Source organism: Heterocephalus glaber, unplaced genomic scaffold, assembly GCF_053883595.1.
Source record: "Heterocephalus glaber isolate CG9 unplaced genomic scaffold, H.glaber_assembly_v1.0 deba00001537, whole genome shotgun sequence".
NCBI lineage: Eukaryota > Metazoa > Chordata > Mammalia > Rodentia > Bathyergidae > Heterocephalus > Heterocephalus glaber.
The window spans coordinates 1532457-1555104 of record NW_028258332.1 but is presented as its reverse complement, the minus strand read 5'-3'; the positions used below and the strand labels follow the sequence as shown (position 1 = coordinate 1555104).

Below are 22648 nucleotides of genomic sequence, written 5' to 3'. Positions count from 1 at the left end.
AAAATACAGTGGTACCTCAGTTCACAAACTTAATTCATTCCACGATTCTGGAAAAGACAGCCACGTTCGTGTGAGTAGGGGAAAGATGGCCTCAGTCCTATCTGCCACCCGGTGCAGTTTGCACACCAAACAAAATTCTGCCAACTGCTTCTGTTTGTGAAGCTAGTTGTTCACCAACAGCAGGGCTCATAGACAGAGAGGCCTCTGTAATTCTGTAGGTATGCGAGCTAGGAACGCGATCACCTGCTCTTTGCACAGGGATACTGAGGTGCTCTGGCACCAGCCCATTTATGCCACAGGAAGGGGTCTCTCCTGGGCTCCAGCTCTGCTCTGATCCCTCGTCTACCTTCCCCAGCATCACACTGGGAAAGTCACTGTCATTTCAGGGCCAGGCAAGAAACCAAGTCATAAGCTCTCCAGGTCGGCTCTTCCTTTTGCAAACTGCTTACTACTGTATTTGGAGTCAACTCCATTGGTTTCCACAGAAAAGCTTACTGGACTTGGATCGGCTCTGCGGTCTGCCTAGGAGCTGGGGACCCATCTCCCCACACGTGCTCATCTCCAGGACTGTGTCTCATGGCAAATTTCACCCCCTTCAATTACTCTCTGCATTACTGCACAGTTTCTCATGCGTTTTCATGCATCATAGCTGATTTAATTTATTCCTATTAGTTTAATATTTTTATAATATTGTAAATGCCATTTAAAAATTAAATGTCCCTATTATGTGTTGCCTATTACCCTTTTGTAGAAATATAATTGATCTCTTTCAACCGTGAGCTTTGTGTCCTATAACCATGCTGTATTCACGGACCAATCCTAGTAGACATTTGTGGACTCCTTAGGATTTTGGATGGATGACTAGGAAACCTTTCTGAACTTCATCTGGTTTGTTCACTAAGGCCTTCTCTCCGAGGCTTCACAGAAGAGGGCATCCTTACTTTGCTCCCAGACCAGACGAGTGTCCACAGCTTCATAATCAACAATGGCATTGCTGGAGATGGCCCACTGGTATCCCTTAGAAGTCTGGGAAATTCTACTGTGTTCAGTTTCCTGAGTGTTCTTAATGAAGAAGCTATACATTTTGGCAAAACCGTCAATTGAAATGGTCATTAGATTTTTCTCCTTTATTCAGCTAATAGGAAAATTACATTGACTGACTTTTCAAAATTCCTACAATAAATCCATTTACACATCATATGTTATCCTTTAATACATTACTGAACTCAATTCGCTCCTATGTCGGAGAATTTTTATTTCTGTGTCTGTAAGAGACACTGGCCTGTAAAATGGCAATTTAACCACAGCCAACTGGAGTTAATTCCAGGAATGCAAGGTTAATTTAACATTTGAAAATCAATTAATGTCATACATTAAGGAAGTAGATTTACATAGAAAAATATATCTCAGTAGATGGAGAAAAGTAATTGCCCAGAAAAGTGAAGCTCCGTTCATGGTAACAGCACTTGGTGATCAAGTGAAGGGAATGTTCTCACCTGCTCAGGATGCCTCTCAGGGCCAGAGCAGGCACCAGCTGGGCAGGGACAAGGGACCCTCACCTTCCCCCAGGATGCTGGCATCCCAGTGAGGGCAGTGGACAGATGAGAAAGGGAAGAGGGAATTTCTTCATGCACACACAACATAATCGTTGATGTAGAATTTTGTACAAACCTATAGAAAAGATAACCTGACTAATAACTGAAATTAGCCACACTGGAGAACACATGGTGAACATACAAAAAACATGTGTATACCCATACATATTCACAATGAACAATTTGAAAATTATTGCAAAAAAACATTTCTAAAAGCATAAGTAAATAAATGATAGAATAAAATACTGAATAACTTTAATAACTATGTTCAAAATCTGTATACTAAACCATAAAGCATTCCTGAGAAAAATTTTAAATGACTTAAAAAAGAGGAAATGTATATAGTCTTTATGGCTTAAATGAGTCAATATTTTTGAGAGTAATTCTCCACAAAATGATGTCATCAGTTAAATGCCAATCCAACTTGAGTAGCCCCTTCATAGAAGCTGAAAAGCTAACTCAAAATTTACACGTAATGCACAGGACTAGGAATTTCCAAACTAATTTTATAAAATACTAGTAAGTGATATTGTATGCAAAGAGGATAAACTCTAACCCTTATCACACACCTTAAAATATTCCAAAGTGACAATCATAACAGGCCTAAATGAAGAGTTAAACCCTAAAAACTCCTGTGAGTTATACTGGAGAAAGTGTGAGGCCGTGGATAGGCAAATACTTCTTGAATAGAATACACATGTACACACACGGCAAAAGGAAAGATTTTGTAACCCAGAGTTTACCAAAATTGAAAGCTTTGCCTGCTGAATAACTCTGTGGATAAGAGTTAAAGACTGAGAAGACCAACCCCAGGTGGGGGAAATCTTTGTAAGGCATGCACTGAGAAAGGAGGGTGAGCATAGCGCGGGAAAACCCTTCTGAGGGGGATTACAGGGCCAAAAGAGGGGACAGAGGTGGCAGGGAAGGTGGATGGATGCCGTGAGTCACTTGGAAATTCAGCCCTGCCACAGGAGATGCCCTGTGCTCCAAGAGTGCCCTCGGGGCCGCGTGCCCGGTGACAGCACCACAGAGAGACTGGTGCTTAGAGGACGGGGCACTGCTTGGTTTCTCTGGAGGACATCAGGAGGCAAGCAGCCCACGGGACCCGGCACTGGCAAGGCAGAACCAGGGAACAGAACCAGGGGTCCCCTCCGGGCAGGCAGGGCCCTCGGTGGCTTGGCCAGCTCCTCGGAGTGCCGGCTGCTGGCTCTGGGTCCCGCCAGTGGCCTCCAGCTGTCTGATTCCTGGGGCCGATTCTGGCCGGGGAATTAGGAGTCGGCCTGTGGGGAGGCAGGGGTACACACCTGGTGTCGCCTGGACTGCACGTGAATGTTGTGCTGCCAGCTGAGCCTGCCACCTCCACCAGGTCCTGGCCCTGGAAGGACAGCTGAGCCGTCAGCCTTCAAATGCCACAGCATTCAGGGACAGGGAAACAGACACACAGTCCGTCTGGCTGACCCCATGACGAGGGGAGGCCAGAGATTCGGGACCTAAGGAAGTGCCCACCAGGACCCAGGACGGCCCCAGCTGAAAAGCCAACCACGCCAGGTGCAGGCCAGAGAGCAGCGATGGAGCTCTGCCACATCGGCCCGGCTCAGGCAACAACCTGGCAGCTTTTCAAAACCGAACGCCCAGGTTGGGGAATCAGGTAGGTGTCTGTCCAAAGGTGAACTGACAGAGAAAAGTGGGTAAGACTGGAGCCGAGAAGCCCTCAGCCATAACGAACAGGAAATCATGTCAGCTGCCAGCAATGGGTAGAACTGAAGATTGTCGTGGTCGGCAAAATAGGCCAGACTCTGAAAGACAAGAAAGATTACAGTGTTCAGTAATATGCAGAATGAAAAACTGAAAGAAAGACAGGAAGAAAAACAGGAAGGAGAGAGAGAGGAAGGAGGGAGGGAGGGAGGGAGGGAGGGAACGGAAGGTCATGAGAGCAGAAGGGAGCCTGAGAAGGCGGATGGGTGGGGCAGGTCAGGAGGGGAGGACTGGGGTGGAATGTGTCATTTGCATGTGTGAGATGCCACAGTGAAACCCACTTTTAAAAAGCTAAATCCACCCTTACCTGATGACCTGCTCCACTCCTAGGGTTTCACCCAGGATGAATGAAAAGTTGTCATAGAGGGCTGCACTAAGAAGTCAAAGCAGTGTTCGTCTGTTTTCCAAAACAGCCCGAGCACTGGGAACAGCTCACAAGTCTAAAGCAGCCAAAGGGTGATGAAGCGCAGTCCACCTGCACACAGTGCCGCTCACCGGCAGGACGCAGGCCAGGTCCAGGCCCCCGTGAGCACCTCTCCGGGAGGGCGGCTCTCTGCAAAGACGCCTGACATTGAGAGGCCGCACCCAGCGACTCCTCTCTTCAGGAGCAGGGTCCGGCGGTCAAGCAGGGAACTGCAGGTCTGAAACTGAGGGACACTTGCATTGTTACTTGCTTTTAGGTGACTTTGAAAGTCTTGCATTTTGGAGGTCAGGAAGATGCGCATGGTGTCACTGACCAGCCACCTCCTCTGCAGGTGACCAGCTGGGGGGTAGGCAATGGGCATCTGGGCTGCCCGGCTACCTTGGCAGGGCCCCAGCTCTGAGCATGGGGCTGTGCAGGGTCACAGATGACTTCTTCAACACCCAGGGGTCAAGAGCTGCACCCTCTGCTCTGTCAGTGCCGTGTTATCCAGACGTGTGTCCTCTGAGGAGCCGTGCAGCCCACCGCCAACCTCCCCTGTGCCCCTGGCCTCCCCACGCCTTAGGCCATCCTACTCCTTCCATGAATGTCCCTAAGCCCTGCCCTCTGGGAGGAGGCTGAGCCTGGCTCTCCTCCTCCACGCCTGGCTGTGTGAAGAAACTCTTTTGTAAAACTTGCTGTCTTAGTGTTGCCCCTTTGCTCCAGCTCCAGTTGCTAAAAAGGCTGAATCCCTCCCCCGCAAAAAGCAAATGGGGCTGGGGGCGGGCTCAGTGATGGAGGCCGGACCTCGCAGGTGTGACGCCCTGGGCTCAAACCCAGAGCTAGGAAATAACTAATGGGGCCCCGTGAGCACAGGCCCCTCTGGGTTGTCCGCTCTGCTCTGCTGGCCTGTGTCCACCCCTCCACCACAAACCGATCCTCATGTTGACATCCACTCATCTCAGGGTCAGGTAGGCTGAGTCCTCCCACTCTCTTCTGCTGCTTAAAAGCTCTTTGAGCTCTTCTGAAGCCTTAGCTTTTGCATGCTTACTTAAGCATAAGCTCACGCAGTCTATGAAAACCTTGCTGGGGCCTACATGACTTTTTACATTGGTTTCTAACACAGGCCCGCTCTGAATTTGTATTGAAAATATCCTCCAAGTCCGGTTTGCTCTTAAGTTTCCTCTTCCCAAATGTCAACATGCACTTCATCATTCACTCAGTTCACAGCCATGTGCTGGGGGCAGGAAGGTCAGGGGGCAATTCCTGTCCTCCAAGATTGGATTGCCAAGCGGGGAATTTTAGAATTAAATGTGATTTTAAATGTCTGTATCTGTTGGTCTTAAAACTTGGGGCTGCCAAGGAGTGATGTGCTTGGACCGGCTTCCTTGCAGTGGCCGTGACTGTCTTAGTCACCTGTTTTGTTGCTAGAACACGACACTGGACAGCCTCAACTATAAGGAGAGGTTTATGTCGGTTCCCAGTCTGTGGAGGCTTCAGTCCATAGTCAGCTGGCTCCGAGGCAGGGTGCAGGCCAGAGGGGCCTGGCAGAGGAGAGCTGCTCGTGGCAGGGTGTAGATGAAGCAGGGAGATGAGGGAGGAAGGCAGACCCTTCTGGGCCACGCCCCCAGTGACCTGTGTCCTCCAACGGCCCCTCCCAACAGCAAGCCAGCCATCAGCCCCCACAATGCAGTCGCCTCCCTGCAGCCCCACTGAAGATGTCCTGAGGCTGTGGGGGTCATCCGGAAAACATCAGATGGAAACGTAGCAATGACCAGGTGTGGGGAGGCCGCCGGAGCAGCAGGCAGTGGGGACTGTACGCAGGCGTCCACGTCATCGTTGTTTCTCACCCACAAGCCCTGCTATCGCTTTTGGCAGAAAGGTGAGTTGCCAAGGGCCAGTCACACATGCGTCCATGCATCTGCTCGGTGCCTGTCCTATGCCCACAGTGCCAAGCGTGCCGGGCAGGGTGGGGGCAGGAAGGGAGAGCCAGCGTCCCTGGAAGTGGCTGCCTCAGCAGCCAGGAGGCAGCAGCACAAGAGTCTTGAGGTTGAAGCCTCCAAGGAGGGGGCGCTGGCCTGGGAGGTGGCCTGCTGTGTGCAGGAGGTGAGAGGTCAGGGTGCCCAGCGCAGGGAGCGGGGTGCAGCAGGCGCCAGCCCTCTGCTCCCGTCCCGGCCTCCAGTGAACAGGTCGGAGTGGAGTGAACACGGGGAGGTCTGGCGATTCCCAAGTGAGCCAGGCCAAGACCTCGTCCACTGTGCAGGGGTGGTGAGCGGGCAGTGTGTGTGGAGATCCCGTTCTGGGGCTGCAGGGAAGGCAGCGCGGGTGGAGGGGCCCAGAACACTGCACCCGGAGCAGAGACGCAGAGGGGGGAAGGGCCCGGGCCAGGGCCCAGCAGAGCCGCCTGACCAGGTCTTCTCCCTGCCTCCCTGGCCCTTCCCTGTCCTCCTGCCTTTCTGCAGTCCTGGCTTTAATCCATGGCTGACTTCTACAATATGCTCACCCAAAGTGCGTTCACAGTGACATGGAGAAGCACGTGCAGCGTGGCAGCATGAAAGCGTGCAACTCCCAGCCCTGCATCCCCAGGGCCTTAGCCGCCAGGGCCTGAGGTTGCAATGGCGGAGGAATGGAGAGAGCAGAAAAAAATCAAACGCAAATGTTTAAGAAAGTGATATCTTCAACCAAGTTTTCCCAAACTAGCATATTATACTCCTGCATTTATAATGCTTCTTTTAAAAGCTAGTACTTGATTATTTTTTTCGAGACAGGGTCTCACTACATACTTCAGCCTGGCATTGAACTCACGGCACTCCTCCTGCCTCAGCCTCCTGAGCGCTGGGATTACACAGGGGCACCACACAGCTGGCTGACAGTACTTAACTTTAATCTCTACAATATCACAGGAAAGAACAGTGCTGCAGTCCCATGCACCTGGCCTCCCAGGCCAAGAGAGGCTAACATGAGGCCGAACTTCACAAACAACCTCGGGAACAGAGCAACAGAGCTGAGACTGCCTTTTAAATCTCACCTGGGGCCGTCTTCTCTGTGTTCTCCTCCCCCATCTTCCGCCCTTGGGACCTCTTCCGTGGGTGGATGTGGGCTCTGGGGGCCGCTCCAGGCCACAGACCCATGGGGTGGCGGGACAAGGCGCTCTCCTGCCCACACTGCGCACGGTGCCTCCACGCTGCCCTGGAGCAGCACCCGGCTCCCCTCCCCAGTGGCCTCTTCGCTGCAGAGGGCAGCAGGTGAGGAGGGGATGCTTCCCTAATTTCCCCACAGCAACCAGAACTGTCACAGCCAGGGGTGCAGGCTCAGCACCCCTAGGCCCTGTTGGTTGGTGCAGGCGGCGTGAGGTTCTTTTCCTGCCAGGGGTCTCCCCAGCACAAGTGAACCCTGCTCCAGGCCCAGGGTCTCTGCTGACACTGAACGGATTCTGCACAGTGTCCTTACCCGTCCTCTGCAGAACTCTCCTGTCAGTCGCAGCTGCGGTCTGCCCTGCTGAGGGTTTGACTTGTAACGAATATCCTTTAAAAAATATTTCTGCACTCCATGCCACGTTCAAAAAAAAAAACAAACAACAACCCTCCTCTGCCCTGCCGACCCAGTCTCACGCGTGTAAGTCCTTCGGGGAGTTTGGGCGCAGGGTGAATTCGTGTGGACCACGACCCCAGCCCACGGGGAGGGCGAACTGCTTTGGGTGCGCACACCTAGTTAAGGGGCGGCCAAGGGCAACGCGGCCCCAGACAAACACTCCTCAGGGCCTGACTGCTCGATCAGACGGAGCTTCCCGCGTCTTCCCGGCGGGCGGCGGCGGAGTCTGCCTACCTGCTCCGGGGATGGCCCGCGGTGCCGCAGCAGGGCGCTGCACTGGCCTGCACTGAGGTGCGCTCTGGCGTCCGGAAGCAGGAATGCACGAGGGCTGCTGCACGCAGAGCTGCGTTCTCCCGGGGTCTGTCTTGCAGAAATATTTTTACAAAACAAAACAAATCCCGACGACTCCACTCGCCCAGAGCACCCTGGGAGCTCTGGGGCGTGGGCCCGGCCTGCTCCACTGCAGGGCAAAGGTGTTGTCCTCAGATACCGCCTGCCCAGAACCGGGCCGGGCTTCCTGTTCCTAAAAGGGTCTCCCGGAATGCAGATCCTTCAGAGGAACTCCAGCCCGTCCACGTCCAAGCAAGGTCGGCTCTGCAGCCCAGGGTGCCCGCACCCGCCGGGAGAGCCCGCCCGAGGTCATCGCCGAGGGGCGCAGGGCTGAGGGAGGTGGAGGAGGAGGACAGGCCCGAGTCCGCCAGGCGGAGGAGGACACCGGGAGCGGCAGGTTCGCAAGGAGCAGCCCTCGCAGCGGCTGAAGATGGTCAGCTGCACGTGGCAGGGCTGCCAAGAGAGCTGCCTCGGGCGGAGGGGTCCAGGCGCCACGCACCCATACGGCGCGCCTCCCCAGGGGCCGCTGGCTCCCATCCCGAAGTGCAGCCCGCTGGCCCTCGAAGGAGGGGGTCGCGAACACGCTGCAGCCGGACAGATTTCGCACGATGTGTAACGAGGAGTTTCAGTTTTAAGAAAAAGCAAACTGCAAAGCCACGCCCCCTCCTCTTGCCGTTCCCCCACGCCCACGCGGGCCCGCAGTCCGGGAAGGAGGCTCGGCGGCGGAGGGAAGTGCCACGCGGGTTACACGTTCCCTCACTGAAGGGAGCCGAGGCGAAATGTGCTTACTTAGCCTGAACTGCCCGCAAAACTACCCGCCCACGATGGTGGCTCTGTTTTCACCGAACTCACACTCCAAGGAAGGCCAGAGTAACAGAAGCGGTGGGAGCGGCCGGGTCCGAAGCGCTCGCGGTGTCTTCCTTCTCCCACGCGAGCCCTGCCCTGCGCGGAGCCCAGCAGGCCGCAGTCGCGGGCCACAGCGCCCCCTCGCCGCCCGCCACGCACCGGGCCGCCGGCCTGGGCCTCGGCCTCGCAGGGAAGCCCGGATCGCCGCCGCGCGCACGTCTGTGACCTGCTCCAAGCGCGCGGCCACTGTGGGACGAGAGAGAAAACGGGCCGTGTTAACTTTCTTTTTAAAATTTTAGTGCACACACGGGGAGCCGGGCCCGATCCGCAGGGAACCTGAACCGACTCAGTGCCTGAATGGTCGAAAGGGATCCCGCCCCAGGCAGTCTCTGCTCCCCGCGCCTGAACGGCCCCTCTCCAGCTCGGAAGCCAAGGGGGCCCGGGACGCCACCTGCCCTGTCCTCGGCGCGACAGCCAGGCCTGCTGCGCCGGGGCGGCTGCGCGGCCCCTCAAGGCCCCCTCCGCTCCTCGCGCGGCCTCCGCCCTCAGGGCCCCCGACAGCCACCTTCGAAGGCCGCGAGGGACACGGCACCGGCCTCCTATCTGCAGCCTGCTAGTCCCCTCACTGTTCTGAAATGCTTGTCTAAAATCCAAGCCAACTGTAACCTAAGCAAAGGAAGAGTGATTTTTCAAACATCAAGGAGCTGCAATGAGAAACGGAGTTTATATGTCCCGATAGCACCGAAGAGTAAGTGTTAATGTTCCTGCGTAGGCATTTTAATTTGCTACAGTCACTACCAATAAAAACGGCATGTAGCGCGATTCGACTGTTTAACAGCGCAAGGTAGACGGTTTTTATTAGGAACAGGCAGCAGTACGGAAAATTTAGATTTCAGCGGAGGGGTGTAAATGCTGGGGGAAAACACACACGGAAGGCAAGAGGCCTCCCCATTGGCAGCACGGAGCCGGGCAGGGATGCGGGGCTTCTGGGGAGACCCTTCGGTCACGTGTGCTTGCCTGGTTATCCCTAATTGATGTCAAAATCGACCGGGTCTAGGCATAAGGGTCAGAGCCATAGTGGGCTGTGTTTGCCATAAGTGGCCCTGACGGAGGCCGGCGGGGAGGGGTAAGGAGCGGCGAGGGGGAGGAGCCCCGATGCGGATGGGACCACTGGGGGAAACCTCTTCAGAAACGGAAGCCCCGGAGACAAAAATGAGAGTCAGTCTTCTTTCTCCCTTTTCTTTCTAGTCTTTCTCCAACTTAGAGCCGTGGGACTGACGGTTAGGGTCTCTCATCTGGGGTCTCTTCCCGGAAGGCCTCCTTCGCAGGAACCCGCATCTGCCCCCGTGGGCTCCACCTGCCTGCCGGCTGTGGGGTGTCTGCCTGGTCTCTACCCTCCCTCCCCCTCCTGGCTCCACAGTAACTGGTTTAAACCATCTTCCCTGGAGTGAATCAGGGAACCTGACGTAGGATCCCGGCACCCGGCTCCCGGCCCTCCCAGCCTCCTAGCCTGGGGGGGGGGGGGCAACGCCAGAAGATGAGATGGTGGGGTGGGGTTAGCGGGGGGGGGGCAGAGCAGGAGGAGCGAGGGGGGGTAAAGACCCCGGACCCGCCTACGGGAGTGACTCCCTGCCAGCCCGTCAGAGCAGGAAGGCTTGTCAAGGTCCCTGCTGCCGTTCCCAACTGGTTCTCCGGACCCGGGGACACGAAAATGCAGCCCGCCCACAGCCCCAGCTCCGCGCTTCTGCGCCGCAGCTGCGCCAGCGCAGAGCCCTGGGAATCTTACAGGGCCCGAAAACAGCAGGGCCCTGCCAGCTTCAGCTTCGGACCCGAGGGATGGAGGGGCGGCTGCAGGCCCGGGCTCCGCCCCAGCCCGCAGAGCTCCAGTCCGCGGTCGCGGCGGTGGCTCCCCGGGAAGACACCTGTTGGGGGGGCGCCCCACCCAGGGCCAGCGCACACCGGGCCGCTCGGCGCTCCCCAAGCGCCCCCGCTGGTGACCCCATCAGGCCTGGTCGCCAGACGCCTTCTCCCGCCAGCCCCGGAGAAAGAGGAGTGAAGCAGCTAGGAGACGTGTGGAGGCATTCAGGGACCAGGGTCCCAAGGGCCGCCGCCAACCTCCTGCCCAGAACCCGCCGCGCCCGCCGAGCCCAACCAAAGTTACCTGAGACACCTGTGATGCGACCGCGTCAGGCCACCGGTCGGCTGCGCTCTCCTCCCTTCCCGAGGCGGCAGCGACGAGGCTCGTGCCGAAGGAGGCTCCTCTGGTAACAGTCTTCCCCCGAGTCCGAGGGAAGTGTCAACTTATTACAACCAAAGAAAACAGAACTCTTTTGGGGGTGGCGTTTTCCCAGCACAGCCCAGGCAGCGAGCTCCCCAGGGTCCTACGTACCAGGCCCGGCGTCCTCCCACAACTTGGGGGCCCGAGCCTCGGCGCCAGGCCCAGCTGGCAGCCGCGCCGTGAGGCGCCCGGGATCCGGGTCGGCGCGCGGTGGGGCTCGGAGGGGGGCAGGAGGCCAGACCTGGGAGGCTACGGAGGCGGTGCGGGCTGCCGAAGTGGAAGGGACGCTCACGCACGCCACCGCACGGGAGGCCAGCGCGAGCGTCCCGGTCCTGCCCTCCGGACTCCCGCGCCCCGGGCCAGGACTCCGGGGTCGGCGGACGCCGCCGGGCGGTAAGGGTGTGCGCAGGGCGCCCCGGTGCGGACTCGCCCGGGCCCGACCGCCGCGGCCTCGGAGTTGCCGGCGCCGGCCGAGGGGCCGGAGGAGGGGACGGCGGTGCCGGTGCCGGGGAGGCCGCCCGAAGAACATGAGAGTGGGAGGGTGCGGAACCCGGCGCACTGCTCCTCTGGGCCCTGCTGCGGGGCCGGGCCGGGCCCGGTGGGCCGCGCGCGAGAGGCGGCTGCGCCACAAAAGCCTGCGCGTCCCCCGCCCCTCCCGCCGGCCGCCCCTCCCCCTGCCTCGCTGCCCCTCCCCCGGCCGTGGCCGGCGGCGGGAGCGGGCGGAGCAGGGGAGGGGCGGGCACCCGAATATGCAGATGAGCGCGTGACGGACAGCTCCGCGTTCCAATGTCCCTCGGAAACTCGAGCGCTCCTTCCTCAACTCCTCACTCCCGACTCCAGATTCCCCCAAACCCCGACCGCCGGCCTGGCGCGCGGCTGCGCCCACCGGCTCTGCGCTGCCGCTGCCTCCGCCTCCGCCTCTGCGTCCGCCTCCCCTCCGTTCCCCGGCGTTCCGGCCGCCCGGTGCCCGCCGCCGCCTCGCGCCCAGGCCGGGCGTGGATGGAGGGCGCCGCGCGCGCTGCCCGCTGCTTGGCGTGACGCGGGCCCGCGCCCCGCGCCCACCATGTCCTACCCGCAGGGCTACCTGTACCAGGCGCCCGGCTCGCTGGCGCTCTACTCGTGCCCGGCGTACGGCGCGTCCGCGCTGGCAGCGCCGCGCAGTGAGGAGCTGGCGCGCTCGGCGTCAGGCTCGGCGTTCAGCCCGTACCCGGGCTCGGCGGCCTTCACGGCACAGGCGGCCACCGGCTTCGGCAGCCCGCTGCAGTACTCGGCCGACGCCGCCGCCGCCGCAGGCTTCCCGTCCTACATGGTAATCGCGCGGGGACGCGGAGGACGCAGCGCCGGGCTCGGTGCAGATCGGGGCGCGCGGGTGGGCTGGGGGGCTGCGGGCGGCGGCTCCCGACTCCGAGCAGGGTCGGTGGAAGGCGGCGCGGCCGGCGCGCCCGCTCGGTCCCCGGGAGAATTCTCCTGAGCGCCCGGGAAGCTTGCTCTGCCGGCCGGGGTCTGCCCGGCTGTCCTTGGCTCCCCTGCAGCTGCCAGGGGTCCAGGCGGGCCGCTCGGCCCCGTCGGCCTGGGGCAGGAGGAGGGGCGCAGGCCCGCGGACGGCTCCGGTTCAGCAGCTGGGCTCGGGCAGGGGAGGGAGCGGCTGCGGCTCCGGCTCCGGAGCCAGTCTCGGCGCGCCTGCGCTCGGCCTCAGTCAGTCTTGGAGACCGAGCTTTCCAGAAACGTTTTGGCGGGCGCGGGACCCCGAGCGCCTCCGCAGACCCGGGCGAGCTCCACAGCCGGCAGGATGGGCGGGCGACGGCAACGCACTTCCCTGGCGGTGCCGGTGGCTTGGGGGTGCACCCGCTGCCTCCCTCGGTGAAATTCCAGGGCAGCGGCGGAGTGGCGAGGCCCGGCCGAAGGCTGCAAACGTCTTGAATTTAAACGTTAAAGCGTGAATTAAAATGCTAATTACCGCGCATTTGAAGAATTCGAAACGGTGACTGGCTTCTGAGTTGCAAATTGGATTTAGGGAGCTTTGGAGCGGTGAATAGCGGAGGGGGGCTCTGGAGTGTTGGGTTTTTTTAAAATCACATAAGGGCGGGCAGGGGGAGTGGGGGGCAGCTCTGCAAGCTTCCGGGGAAATTTAGATATCAAGAAAGTACCTGGAGGCCCAAGTGCGCGGCGCATGTTTGTGTATATTGCATGCGCGGCTCCCAACATTCAGGGGAAATGTGTGGTTTTAGAAAAGTGTAGTAGTTCGCAAATCCGGGACTAAAAACGGCAGTGCTTTTGGGATCAACAACCGGCCCTACCTAAATTACCTGCCGCTTTTTCTCACTCTTTCTCTAAGGGCAGCGCGGCCCGAGCGCGGGAGACCCAGGGCCTGAAAGGCGGCCGCGGATGAGAGGCGAGGTCGCCGGGGTGTAGGCCTCCGGTGCCCGCGCACCCACTCATGCGCTGCCTTCTGTTGCAGGGCGCTCCCTACGACGCGCACGCGACCGGGATGACCGGCGCCATCAGCTACCACCCGTATGGCAGCGCGGCCTACCCGTACCAGCTCAACGACCCGGCGTACCGCAAGAACGCCACGCGCGACGCCACAGCCACGCTGAAGGCCTGGCTGCAGGAGCACCGCAAGAACCCCTACCCCACCAAGGGCGAGAAGATCATGCTGGCCATCATCACCAAGATGACCCTCACGCAGGTCTCCACCTGGTTCGCCAACGCGCGCCGGCGCCTCAAGAAGGAGAACAAGATGACCTGGGCCCCGAGGAACAAAAGCGAGGACGAGGACGAGGAGGACGGCGATGCTGCGAGGAGCAAAGAGGAGAGTGCGGACCAGACGCGGGAGGGCGCAGAGACCTCGGCGGAGGACGAAGGTGAGCGGCCAGAGGGAGTCGGGAGTAGGGAGTCGGGAGTCGGGAGTCGGAGCTCCTTTCTCCCTTACCCGGGGCGGGAAGCTCGGACGCGGCCCGCGGACACCCAGGTCCCGCCCAGCCCGGAGACCAGGGCGCCGGGCGTTGCTCGGGATGTGACCTCGGCGTCCGTGGGCGCTTGGAGGCGGGGCGGGAGGGTTGGGGAGGCCTTGGAGCCCCGGGCCACCGACCTGCCACCCCCCCCCCCCCGCCCCGCAGGCATCAGCCTGCACGTGGACTCGCTCACGGACCACTCGTGCTCGGCCGAGTCGGACGGGGAGAAGCTATCCTGCCGCGCCGGGGACGCCCTGTGCGAGTCGGGCTCGGAGTGCAGGGACAAGTACGACGACCTGGACGACGACGACGACGCCGACGAGGACGAGTGCGCGCGGGACCTGGCGCCGCCCAAGCCCGTGACCTCCTCGCCGCTCACCGGCGTGGAGGCGCCGTTGCTGAGCCCTGCGCCCGAGGCCGCGCCCCGCCTGGGCGGCAAGACGCCCCTGGGCAGCCGGACATCGCCGGGCGCGCCGCCGCCCGCCAAGCCCAAGCTGTGGTCGCTGGCCGAGATCGCCACGTCGGACCTGAAGCAGCCGAGCCTGGGCCCGGGCTGCGCGCCCCCGGGGCTGCCCGCTGCTGCGGCGCCCGCCTCCACCGGGGCCACCCCGGGCGGCGCGCCCTACCCCGCCTCGCCCCTGCTGGGCCGCCACCTCTACTACACGGCGCCCTTCTACGGCAACTACACAAACTACGGGAACTTGAGCGCAGCACTGCAGGGCCAGGGCCTCCTGCGCTACAACGCGGCAGCCGCGGCCCCGGGCGAAGCGCTGCACTCGGCGCCCAAGCCGGCCAGCGACGCCGGCAAGGCGGGCGCGCACCCGCTGGAGCTGGAGCCGCACTACGGGCCGGCGGGCGGCGGCTACGAGCCCAAGAAAGGTAGGCTGTCCGGGCCCGCGGGTCGCCTCGAGGAGGGGCCGCTGGGTTAGACGCGGGCGGAGGGGCGGAGGAGGCGGAGGAGGGGTCGGCTGGGGTCGGCTGGGGTCGGCTGGGGATGGGGGAAGACCCGAGGAGCCGCTGGTTGGATTGAGAATTAGGCAGAAAGGACTTGGGGAGGAGGGCTGAGAGAGAACTGCAAAGGGTGGAGCCTGCCTGGCAGATCTGTCTACCCGGTTATTGTTTACTCTATTTCATTGATGAGTAATATGATCATCATAACTGTTTGGGTTTTGCCACGAAATGCGTTGCAGCTCGGCTCCCTTCAGAGCCAGCCTCTGCTGCCCAGCTCAGCCAAGGCCCCGCGCTGCCTCTGCCCAGGAGGAAAGGCAGCATTGTCAGTCACTCAGCGGCCTGCTTCCTTTACAAATCATAGTGCTCCTTTTCCGTGTTACCTCTGTTGTGCATAATTCAGGCTCCCAGAGAAAGGGGCTCAAGGGGGCGGGAAAGCAGGCGCTCCAGGGACGGAGCCAGAATTCACGGCAGACAGTGGCGATGCAGCCGTGGGTCCCCACGCGCGCCGCACACGGGCTCTGTGCCTGGCTGTGGCAGCCAGCGACTGAGGGTTGGTTCTCACTCACTGCCCCTCCCCCGACAGATGCCGGCGAGGGCTGCGCGGCGGTGGGCGTCCAGCCCTACCTATAGAAGGGCCGAGGAGCCGGCAGCGCAAGTGAGTGAGGTGGTCAGCTTGCTGATGGTGTTGTTTGCCTTGTGTCATAGAGCAACAGCCTGCTGTGCTCTTTTTCCCTCCAACGGGGAAGAATCTGTAGATTCCCTCTTCTGCTCAAATTCTGCTGTGAAACATCACCTAACTAGAATACGTATCACAACACAGTTACTGCTTTCGATTTGAAAAAATTCATGATTAAAATCTGGGCATTTGTGTGTCTTTTGGAACAGTTTTCACTGTGCTAGAAACGTAACAGACACCTGCTTTGAGGAGGGAATGCTACCAAAACCCGGTTTCTGAACCCTTTTGTAGATGTTCACAGAGGAAGAGGAGGCACAGGAGCCGTGGTCTTTTACCGGGCCTGCCCCTGCCCGTGTCCAGATGGCTGGGACGGGACAAGACCTGCCCTTCTCCTGGCTCACGGCAGCCCTTTAAAATGCTTTCCTCTGCAGGCAGGCAAGATTGCTTGCTAATCCCAGACCCGGACTCGACTCGGGGAAAGGGAACCATTGTGGCATGGGGCTGAAGGATTTGGGATGATTTGGTTTTTTCCTTGGTCCACAGGTAGGTGTCACAATTGCTTTGGAAAAAAAAGTCAGCAGGCCATTCTCTATCCCAAGCTCATAAATACACAGATACAAAAAGCAGATCTCTAAACCCGGACCCATCTTGTGCCACTAAAAGCGAAGGACGCACACGGCACTGTCAGCCACAGACCCTAAGGACTGCAACACACTGTTGTGGACATCTGTGAATGTGTCGCGTAGTATAGCTTCCCCATGTATGTGTGACTTTTGAAACCAATCCGTTTTTTCTCAGGATATCTTGAATTGATCACTTCATTGCCACGGTATATATTCTATAGGTGTGATAGGATTTACTGTAAAATTTATTTGTAAAAGATGTACACAGTAGAAATAAAACGTGATTGAAGAACTTGAGTACTTCACAAGTAGAAACAAATTTGATATTTATTTTTATAATGATATAAAGCTTCTAGTAATTTATGCAAGTTGTATTGCAATGGAATCTAAACTTTTTGTAAATAAATTCTGCCTGGTTTTTATTTGAACATTGCTGGTTATACAATCTTTGTTGGTTGTTTAACATGAATTCTTTACTAATTTATATCTTAAATTGTAAATAAACACAGACTAGTCTACAATAATATGGTGTGTTTGGGGCTTGTTTGTCCAGAAGAGAGATTGGAGTCTGGAGCCCTATGGCCGGGGTCCTCCAGGTGAGCTTCACTCGCCTTTTTAATGAAAAGCTGTGTGGAATAAACTCTCTGGTCCTGCTCATAGAGAAAAAAAGGCAGATGGGAGAGACATACACAATAGGGAGATACATGTGGTTCTAGATTATTTATATACAAATGTATTACAAAAAATAATTTTTTGTTTTCTGAATATGCAAATTCCTTGTTAGTGTAAATTTTTAAAACTTGGAAATAAAATGCTCTGATACTCTTGTGCATTTTGTATTTATTTGTGATGCTAGCTTTGGGACCCAGAGAACTGAACAGAGGAAGTGCGCGCTGATATTGGTCAAGGAGAGTTCTGCCTGCAGGAGGATGCTTAACTCTCCTTTGCTCCCTGCCTTTAACACGGGGAGACAGGGGGTGGTTCCCCTTCGAAGCCTTTACCCTTGCTCCCCCCGAAAGAAACGTTTAAACAGCCTTGGACTATTGTGTCTTTACTGCCCTTACTCCTTCCTAATTATAGGACAGGTCTAAAATTTGCAGTCAAGGAATGCACCTTCTGATTGGAGTCATAAAGCTGCAACCCTGTCACTTTAATTCTCAGCACAATTATGCGGCTATCCATATAATATAATTTCAGAAAAGAAATGAACAATCATTTATTTCCTCTCCAAAGATAAATTGAGTGAATATAACTTACGGTTATAAAACAAGAATAATGGCTTCTTAGATTGCCCTTTAATCAATCATACACTTATTTTTCAAGAGGTTCACCTATTTTATGCTGTGATTAATAATGGTGTGGGGTGAGCCCGTTATTGGATCCCAGCGGGGGCAGTCTCTGGTGCTTTGAGCTGCTTTGGAATGGTCAGTTGGGGTTCATTATGGGCTGAGATTGAACGATTTATAAAATCTTGTCTAAACATCTGCCAGCTCCGATAGGCCCATGTGTCTGAGGATGGGAAATTGCCGGACTGGTTGATATTGACAAACGGATCTCTCTCCAGTGGCTTTTTGTGCCATAGAAATTAGTGGCCTCTTGCTGGGGTCTTGTTAGAAAGGGTATTTGAAAGTAATCTCGGGTACTTGAGCAAAGCCAGGGGACTGTTAGCTGTTCCGGATGGGGAGGGCGGCTGCACGGTGCCTGAGAGGGCAGTTGAAGGGGAGGTTTCTATTTTCCAGTCCTTGTGCATTCTGTTGGCTAAAAACACAGGCATTTGGAGGTCAGACATAGCATAAACCTCTGGGGTGCAGAGCCTTTCTTCTCTCTCGTCTTTTTTTCTCTCTCTGCCTCCCCCTGCAATAGAAGCGGCAGCACTGGAGCTGAGCTATCTGTTGGCAGGAGGGAAGCATTTTCTCATGGACCCCTGCCACCCTGAGCAGTGTGTCTGGCAGACAACAAATGCGAAGTCTGGGAAGGAAGACAGAGGTTCGAGCGCGTTTTCTGGTTTTGTTTTCAGACACAAAACCTTCTTAGAATTTCCATGAAGATCATGATTTTTCCCTCCAAGAAGCTTTTTACATTGTGATATCAAGGGATCAAGTAGTTTATTAATATTAGCTATATTTCTTGAATCCATGGGGAACACAATGCACACAGCAGCAGTGTCTCTGTTAAATGTAATGTATTATAATGTGGCTTTTTAGGGCCTCAGTGGAAAGAGTGAAAGTTAGCAAATTTAACAAACCCAGCACCACAAGACCAGCTCTAAGGAGGATGTAGCATGGAAGGCAGCAGTCTCTGAAAGGAAGGAGGGCTCAGGGTGGGAACCCCAGGCCCCAGCTGATCTTCCAGCAGACCTTCAGGAAGTAAACCCTGGGTAGCAGCCGGCTCCCCTGGAACAGGGAAGATTGCTTTACCTGGACCTGTGACCCTGACCCTTCTTGTCCACACCCATCGGACCCCCTCAAGGTGCACATGCCACTTGGGGAGCGCTCAGGGAAGCCCAGATCAGCCTGGCTAGCGAAGCCGCTTTGATGTTGCTGTGCCCAACAAATGACTGAAGATCTCTGTACCTTTCCCGCCTGCCTCCTGACCCGAATTTCTTTCTGGAGAGCTCGATTTTTCGATATTCACTCAGAACATAAAACCTGCAGGTGTTAGAGGGATCTTCTCAGAAGAACTGTGGAGTGATTTATGAGTCCTTCTGGTAGGTGGCTGGGGAAGAGCAGGGGAGGGCAGGAGAGACTAACCACCCCCCACAAGGGCGCTGATGCCCAGTTACTTTTGCTTTAAAAACTTGTTAATCAAGTGACTTGTGGGGGATGTCAGCTAACCAGAGCCCAGGGCCACTGAGGGGTGTGGAGGCTTTGGCCTAGCTGCTGAACAGGCCTGGGCGGCTCCCTGCTCTGGGCCCCTCTGCCCTCTGGGGCCTCAGCTTCATTAGAGCTGATTTGTCAGAATTCGCACCTCCATCTCAGGTGGGCTCAGGGGTCAGTGCTCCAGCGAGCACCAGCCAGCACTGCCTCCTGTGCCATCAAATGTCAACATTTGTTCCCAATAAAAGAGTTATTGTTTGTGCAAAGCTGCCCAGCAACTGACTTTGAAACTTGAAAAGAACTTCATCCACCTTTGTCTCCAGGGTGCTAGAGAGGCAGGGAGCTGGGAGGGAGGAGGGAGCGTAAGGGAGGGGTCAGCCTGGGATCCAGCCTCCTGGACCCCTTGCTGCCACCTGGAGCTCCCGAGGTGGGGTGTCCTGAGCCCCCAGTCTGGCTCTTGCTGGCGGGCTCTTCAGTGCTGTGTGATCAGATATCTGCAGACTGGGAGGTTCCAGCCCCAGAAGATGCAGGGCTGGAACAGCCACCCTTGCCTGTGGGGTCAAGTCCAGTTACATTTAAATATTTATTAAAGAGGCTAAAAGTAAAATATACCCTTTCTTTTTAAGGTTATCAAATAAATGCAAACTGATAGAGATATCAGTTTGGGAAAAAATTATTTCAGGTCAATTTATTATCTAATCAGAGGCAAGCCTTTTGGAATTTGTATTATAGTAGGAATTATTACACAGTTTCTTCCAAATAACAGTACACAATGACTATTGCCATATACTTTAAGAATAAGGACAATCCCAAGGACAACATTCAGTTAAAATCCAAATTAAAGACGGAGGGTAGAAATGTGTTTTTAAACCACTTTTACAAAAACTGCATTTAAAACGTTTTTTAAATGTGTTCACCGGAGAGGCGATCTTGGGAACAATGTGTACAAACATCTGTGATCTGTGGATACTACGATTAACATGATTTGAATTTCTACAGATCACAAGGGGGAGATGTCTCTGTGATGTATTTTCAAACTTTTATGCAAGTGAAAAATTCCTACAGATACTTTAAAGCCTTATTTTAAGGAGAAGGAATCTATGACAGTATAATTTTCCAGCTGCAGAAAATGACTGTTGTCATAATGAAAATGCACATGTGCCCTCCCCTCTCCCTTCCTTAGGGCCCGGCACCTGGGCATCCGTAGACCCTTGGACCTCAGCTACTAGACTGCGCCTGTGACCCTCGTTTTGGGGTTCAGACCCACTGTGTGTGAACCTTCACCGTGTCCTTTTTCACCACCCCAAATCGTCTCAGCGGGGACCTCGGTCCTCCGGCTCCCAGGCCCCCAGCAGGGAACAGGCTCGTGTTTCCTGTAGTGAGGGCAGAATGTTCTTTCTAAGAAAGGTAGACGTGAAGACACTGTAGGAGGAATACACTGGCGCTTTAACTCAAAGTGAGTTATGAAACGGTCTGTTCTGCAATCCCAGGTAAAAGGAAAGAGGAAGCATTTTCAGTTTGTTTGTTTAAATCTGTGTCCAAAATCACGAGGAAACGTCTTCCTAAAAGTGGCCCAAAGTCACGTTGTGCTAGATGGAGCTGGAAACAGGTCCCACCTGATATTGCTAAAGAACTGAGCTGAGGCTGCGGCCCTCCCAACACCTGGCTCTTCGCAGCAGGTGCCCGGAGGGGAGAGGAGCGCGCGCCGCAAGCCCAGGACTTTAGTGGGGAGATACATTGGCAATTTATTGTGTGTAACTCTGATCAATTATTAATCGTTAGTGTCAACAACGGGGTTATAATTACCTTCGGTTATTTTAAGAAATATTTGCCTTTGCGCTTCTCTGATACGGATCAGTTAAGGCGCTTGAATTCCAAGAAGAGCCCCGCAGGCCCTCCCGGCCCCTCCCAGGGGAAGCGCCCCGCGCCCCCCGCCCCCTTCTCAGAAGGCCCCTCTGCCTTCGCTCCACCGGCGGCCACTTTTCAGCTTTCTGCCGTGAATGATGATTTCAGAGGAAAGGGGGAGAGCGACGTACAAATCGAGCGCAGCTGGAGTTAATAAGGCTGATCGAAGTTAGCGGCCCAGCCTGCCAAGGCCGGCCGGAAAGGCCGTAAGGGCCTGCGGGTCGGGTGTGGGTCCCGGGCCCGCCGCTGTGCGCCCCGCTCCGCTCCGCTCGGGAGCCCGAGCCCCGGAAGCCAGGAGCGGCCGCCCCCTGGCTCGGAACCGCGGCCGGTCCGGCACGGGCGCAGCCCCGCGCGGCGCCTCCTCCGGGGCGTCCGAGGCCCTAGGCCTCTTCGGGCTCCCGCGTTTGGGCCGGGCTCAGTGCCTGGCCCTCGTCTCGCCCCCCGGGAACTGCAGGCCCTGCCGCCCTCGACCCGCGGCCTCGAGGCTCAAGGGAGGCGGCAGAGGGCGCCCCGGGAGGGACCCAGGGCGCGGGATGCGCGGCCCGGCCTCGGCCCTCCGGGGAAAGGGCTTCCTCGGGAGGCCGCAGCCGGGACCCGGACAGCCCGGAGCCCCTGGCCGGCACTCGGACGGGACCCCGCGCCCAGGCTGCCCGAGAGCGCGGTGTCCCCCGTCCCGGGGCCGCGAGCTGAGCCGCGACCAGGGGAGCGGAAAAGCGTGGCCCGGACGGGGGGGGGCTGGCGGAGCCTCAGCCCCGCGGGTCCCCTGGGCCCCTCTGCGTGTCCCTGCGCTGTTCCTCGCCTCCGCAATGAGCTGATCCCCGCCGTCCCGGTCCCGGTGTGGCCCTAGACCCGCTGCGGCTCCTCACCTCGCACCTCTGGGTCCTCCTTCAGGCCCCCGCCCGGGGCTGCCTGGAGGCGGTGACCGGGACCACGGGGCTGAGTGGGCCTGTAGCCAGGTCCTCTGGGCCCCACCCATCCCAGGACGGTCCCAGACCGTGGGCAGGAGGGTCGAAGGGGCTCCAGCCCCGGACTTTAATGCCCCCCCATCGCTTTCCCTGCTGCAGTACCGGTGAGGCCCAGTGACCTTCAACCTCAGGCAGCCACCATGGTCTTGGCTCAGGGACCTAGGAGCCCCACTGAGCCTCCTGGGGGAAAGAGGAATTCGCCTCAGGGACCAGGGACTCCCAGGGGCCCAGATCTGGGGAGCCCCAAGCCCGTGAGAGGGACAGGAGGCCCCGCCTGGAGATCAGCACTTTGAAACCTTGGGGTCGGGCCTTGTTGGGGGTATGGGAGAAATGGTGGATCCCACACACCTCAGAGGCATCCTCCTGGCCCTCAGGGTAGGTGTTGGGGACCTGGACCCGGAAGGTGGGCTGCAGGCTGCATGGGCGAGGCCAGGTCTGGGACAGCTTTGCCCAGGTGGGGGCAGCGCAGAACAGGTGCGGTTGAGAGCAGCAGGGACTGACATGCATTTACTTACAGTCCTGGGATTGAACCAGGGCTTCCTCATCAGGCCCAGGCCTGCGGTGGATGAGCAGGGGAGAGGGGCCTCGCTGCCATTTCTGCAGCTCCGGGCTGTGAAGGGAGGCTTGCTGAGGGCTGCCCCCTGAGTAACCAAGCACTAGGCCCTTTGAGGTTCAGCTGCCCACGCTGCTCTGCCCACCTGGCCGCCCAGTTCCCGAGGAGGCCTGGCTGCAGGTGGCCAGGGGCACCCACGGTCTGGCTGTGCCTCGAGGTCCAGGAGCCAAGGTGGAGAGCCTGCCGCTGTTCAAGACCAGGGATGGCCCTGCGGCCCCTGTGCTCAGGCAGGGGCGCCGCCTTTGCTGGCCCTGGGCCTCTTTCCATGGCTCGGGCCGCCTCGCTGGGATGTCTTTGGCAGGTCCACACTGAGGCTTTGGACAGCTTTCCAGCAGAAGGCCAGGGATGCC

At 57.6% G+C, this 22648-nt stretch overlaps 2 protein-coding genes across 2 annotated transcripts; one reads left to right on the top strand and one right to left on the bottom strand.

Annotated features, from left to right (window-relative positions):
* Nucleotides 1-1106: 1106 nt before the first annotated feature.
* LOC147824592 (uncharacterized) lies at nucleotides 1107-11414 on the bottom strand. Its single transcript, XM_087189183.1, has 6 exons — nucleotides 10907-11414; nucleotides 10679-10817; nucleotides 8524-8763; nucleotides 7576-7701; nucleotides 3658-3903; nucleotides 1107-3391 (listed from the first exon to the last, which is right to left on the bottom strand). The coding sequence occupies exons 1-5, from the start codon at nucleotides 11322-11324 to the stop codon at nucleotides 3783-3785; spliced, it is 1044 nt and encodes a 347-aa protein (XP_087045309.1). The 5' UTR covers nucleotides 11325-11414; the 3' UTR covers nucleotides 1107-3391; nucleotides 3658-3782.
* Nucleotides 11415-11831: 417 nt separating this feature from the next.
* Nucleotides 11832-16827, top strand: Irx2 (iroquois homeobox 2). The gene is made up of 5 exons (XM_004845146.4): nucleotides 11832-12104; nucleotides 13254-13659; nucleotides 13915-14628; nucleotides 15284-15355; nucleotides 15920-16827. The coding sequence occupies exons 1-4, from the start codon at nucleotides 11859-11861 to the stop codon at nucleotides 15328-15330; spliced, it is 1413 nt and encodes a 470-aa protein (XP_004845203.1). The 5' UTR covers nucleotides 11832-11858; the 3' UTR covers nucleotides 15331-15355; nucleotides 15920-16827.
* The last annotated feature ends 5821 nt before the right edge of the window (nucleotides 16828-22648 follow it).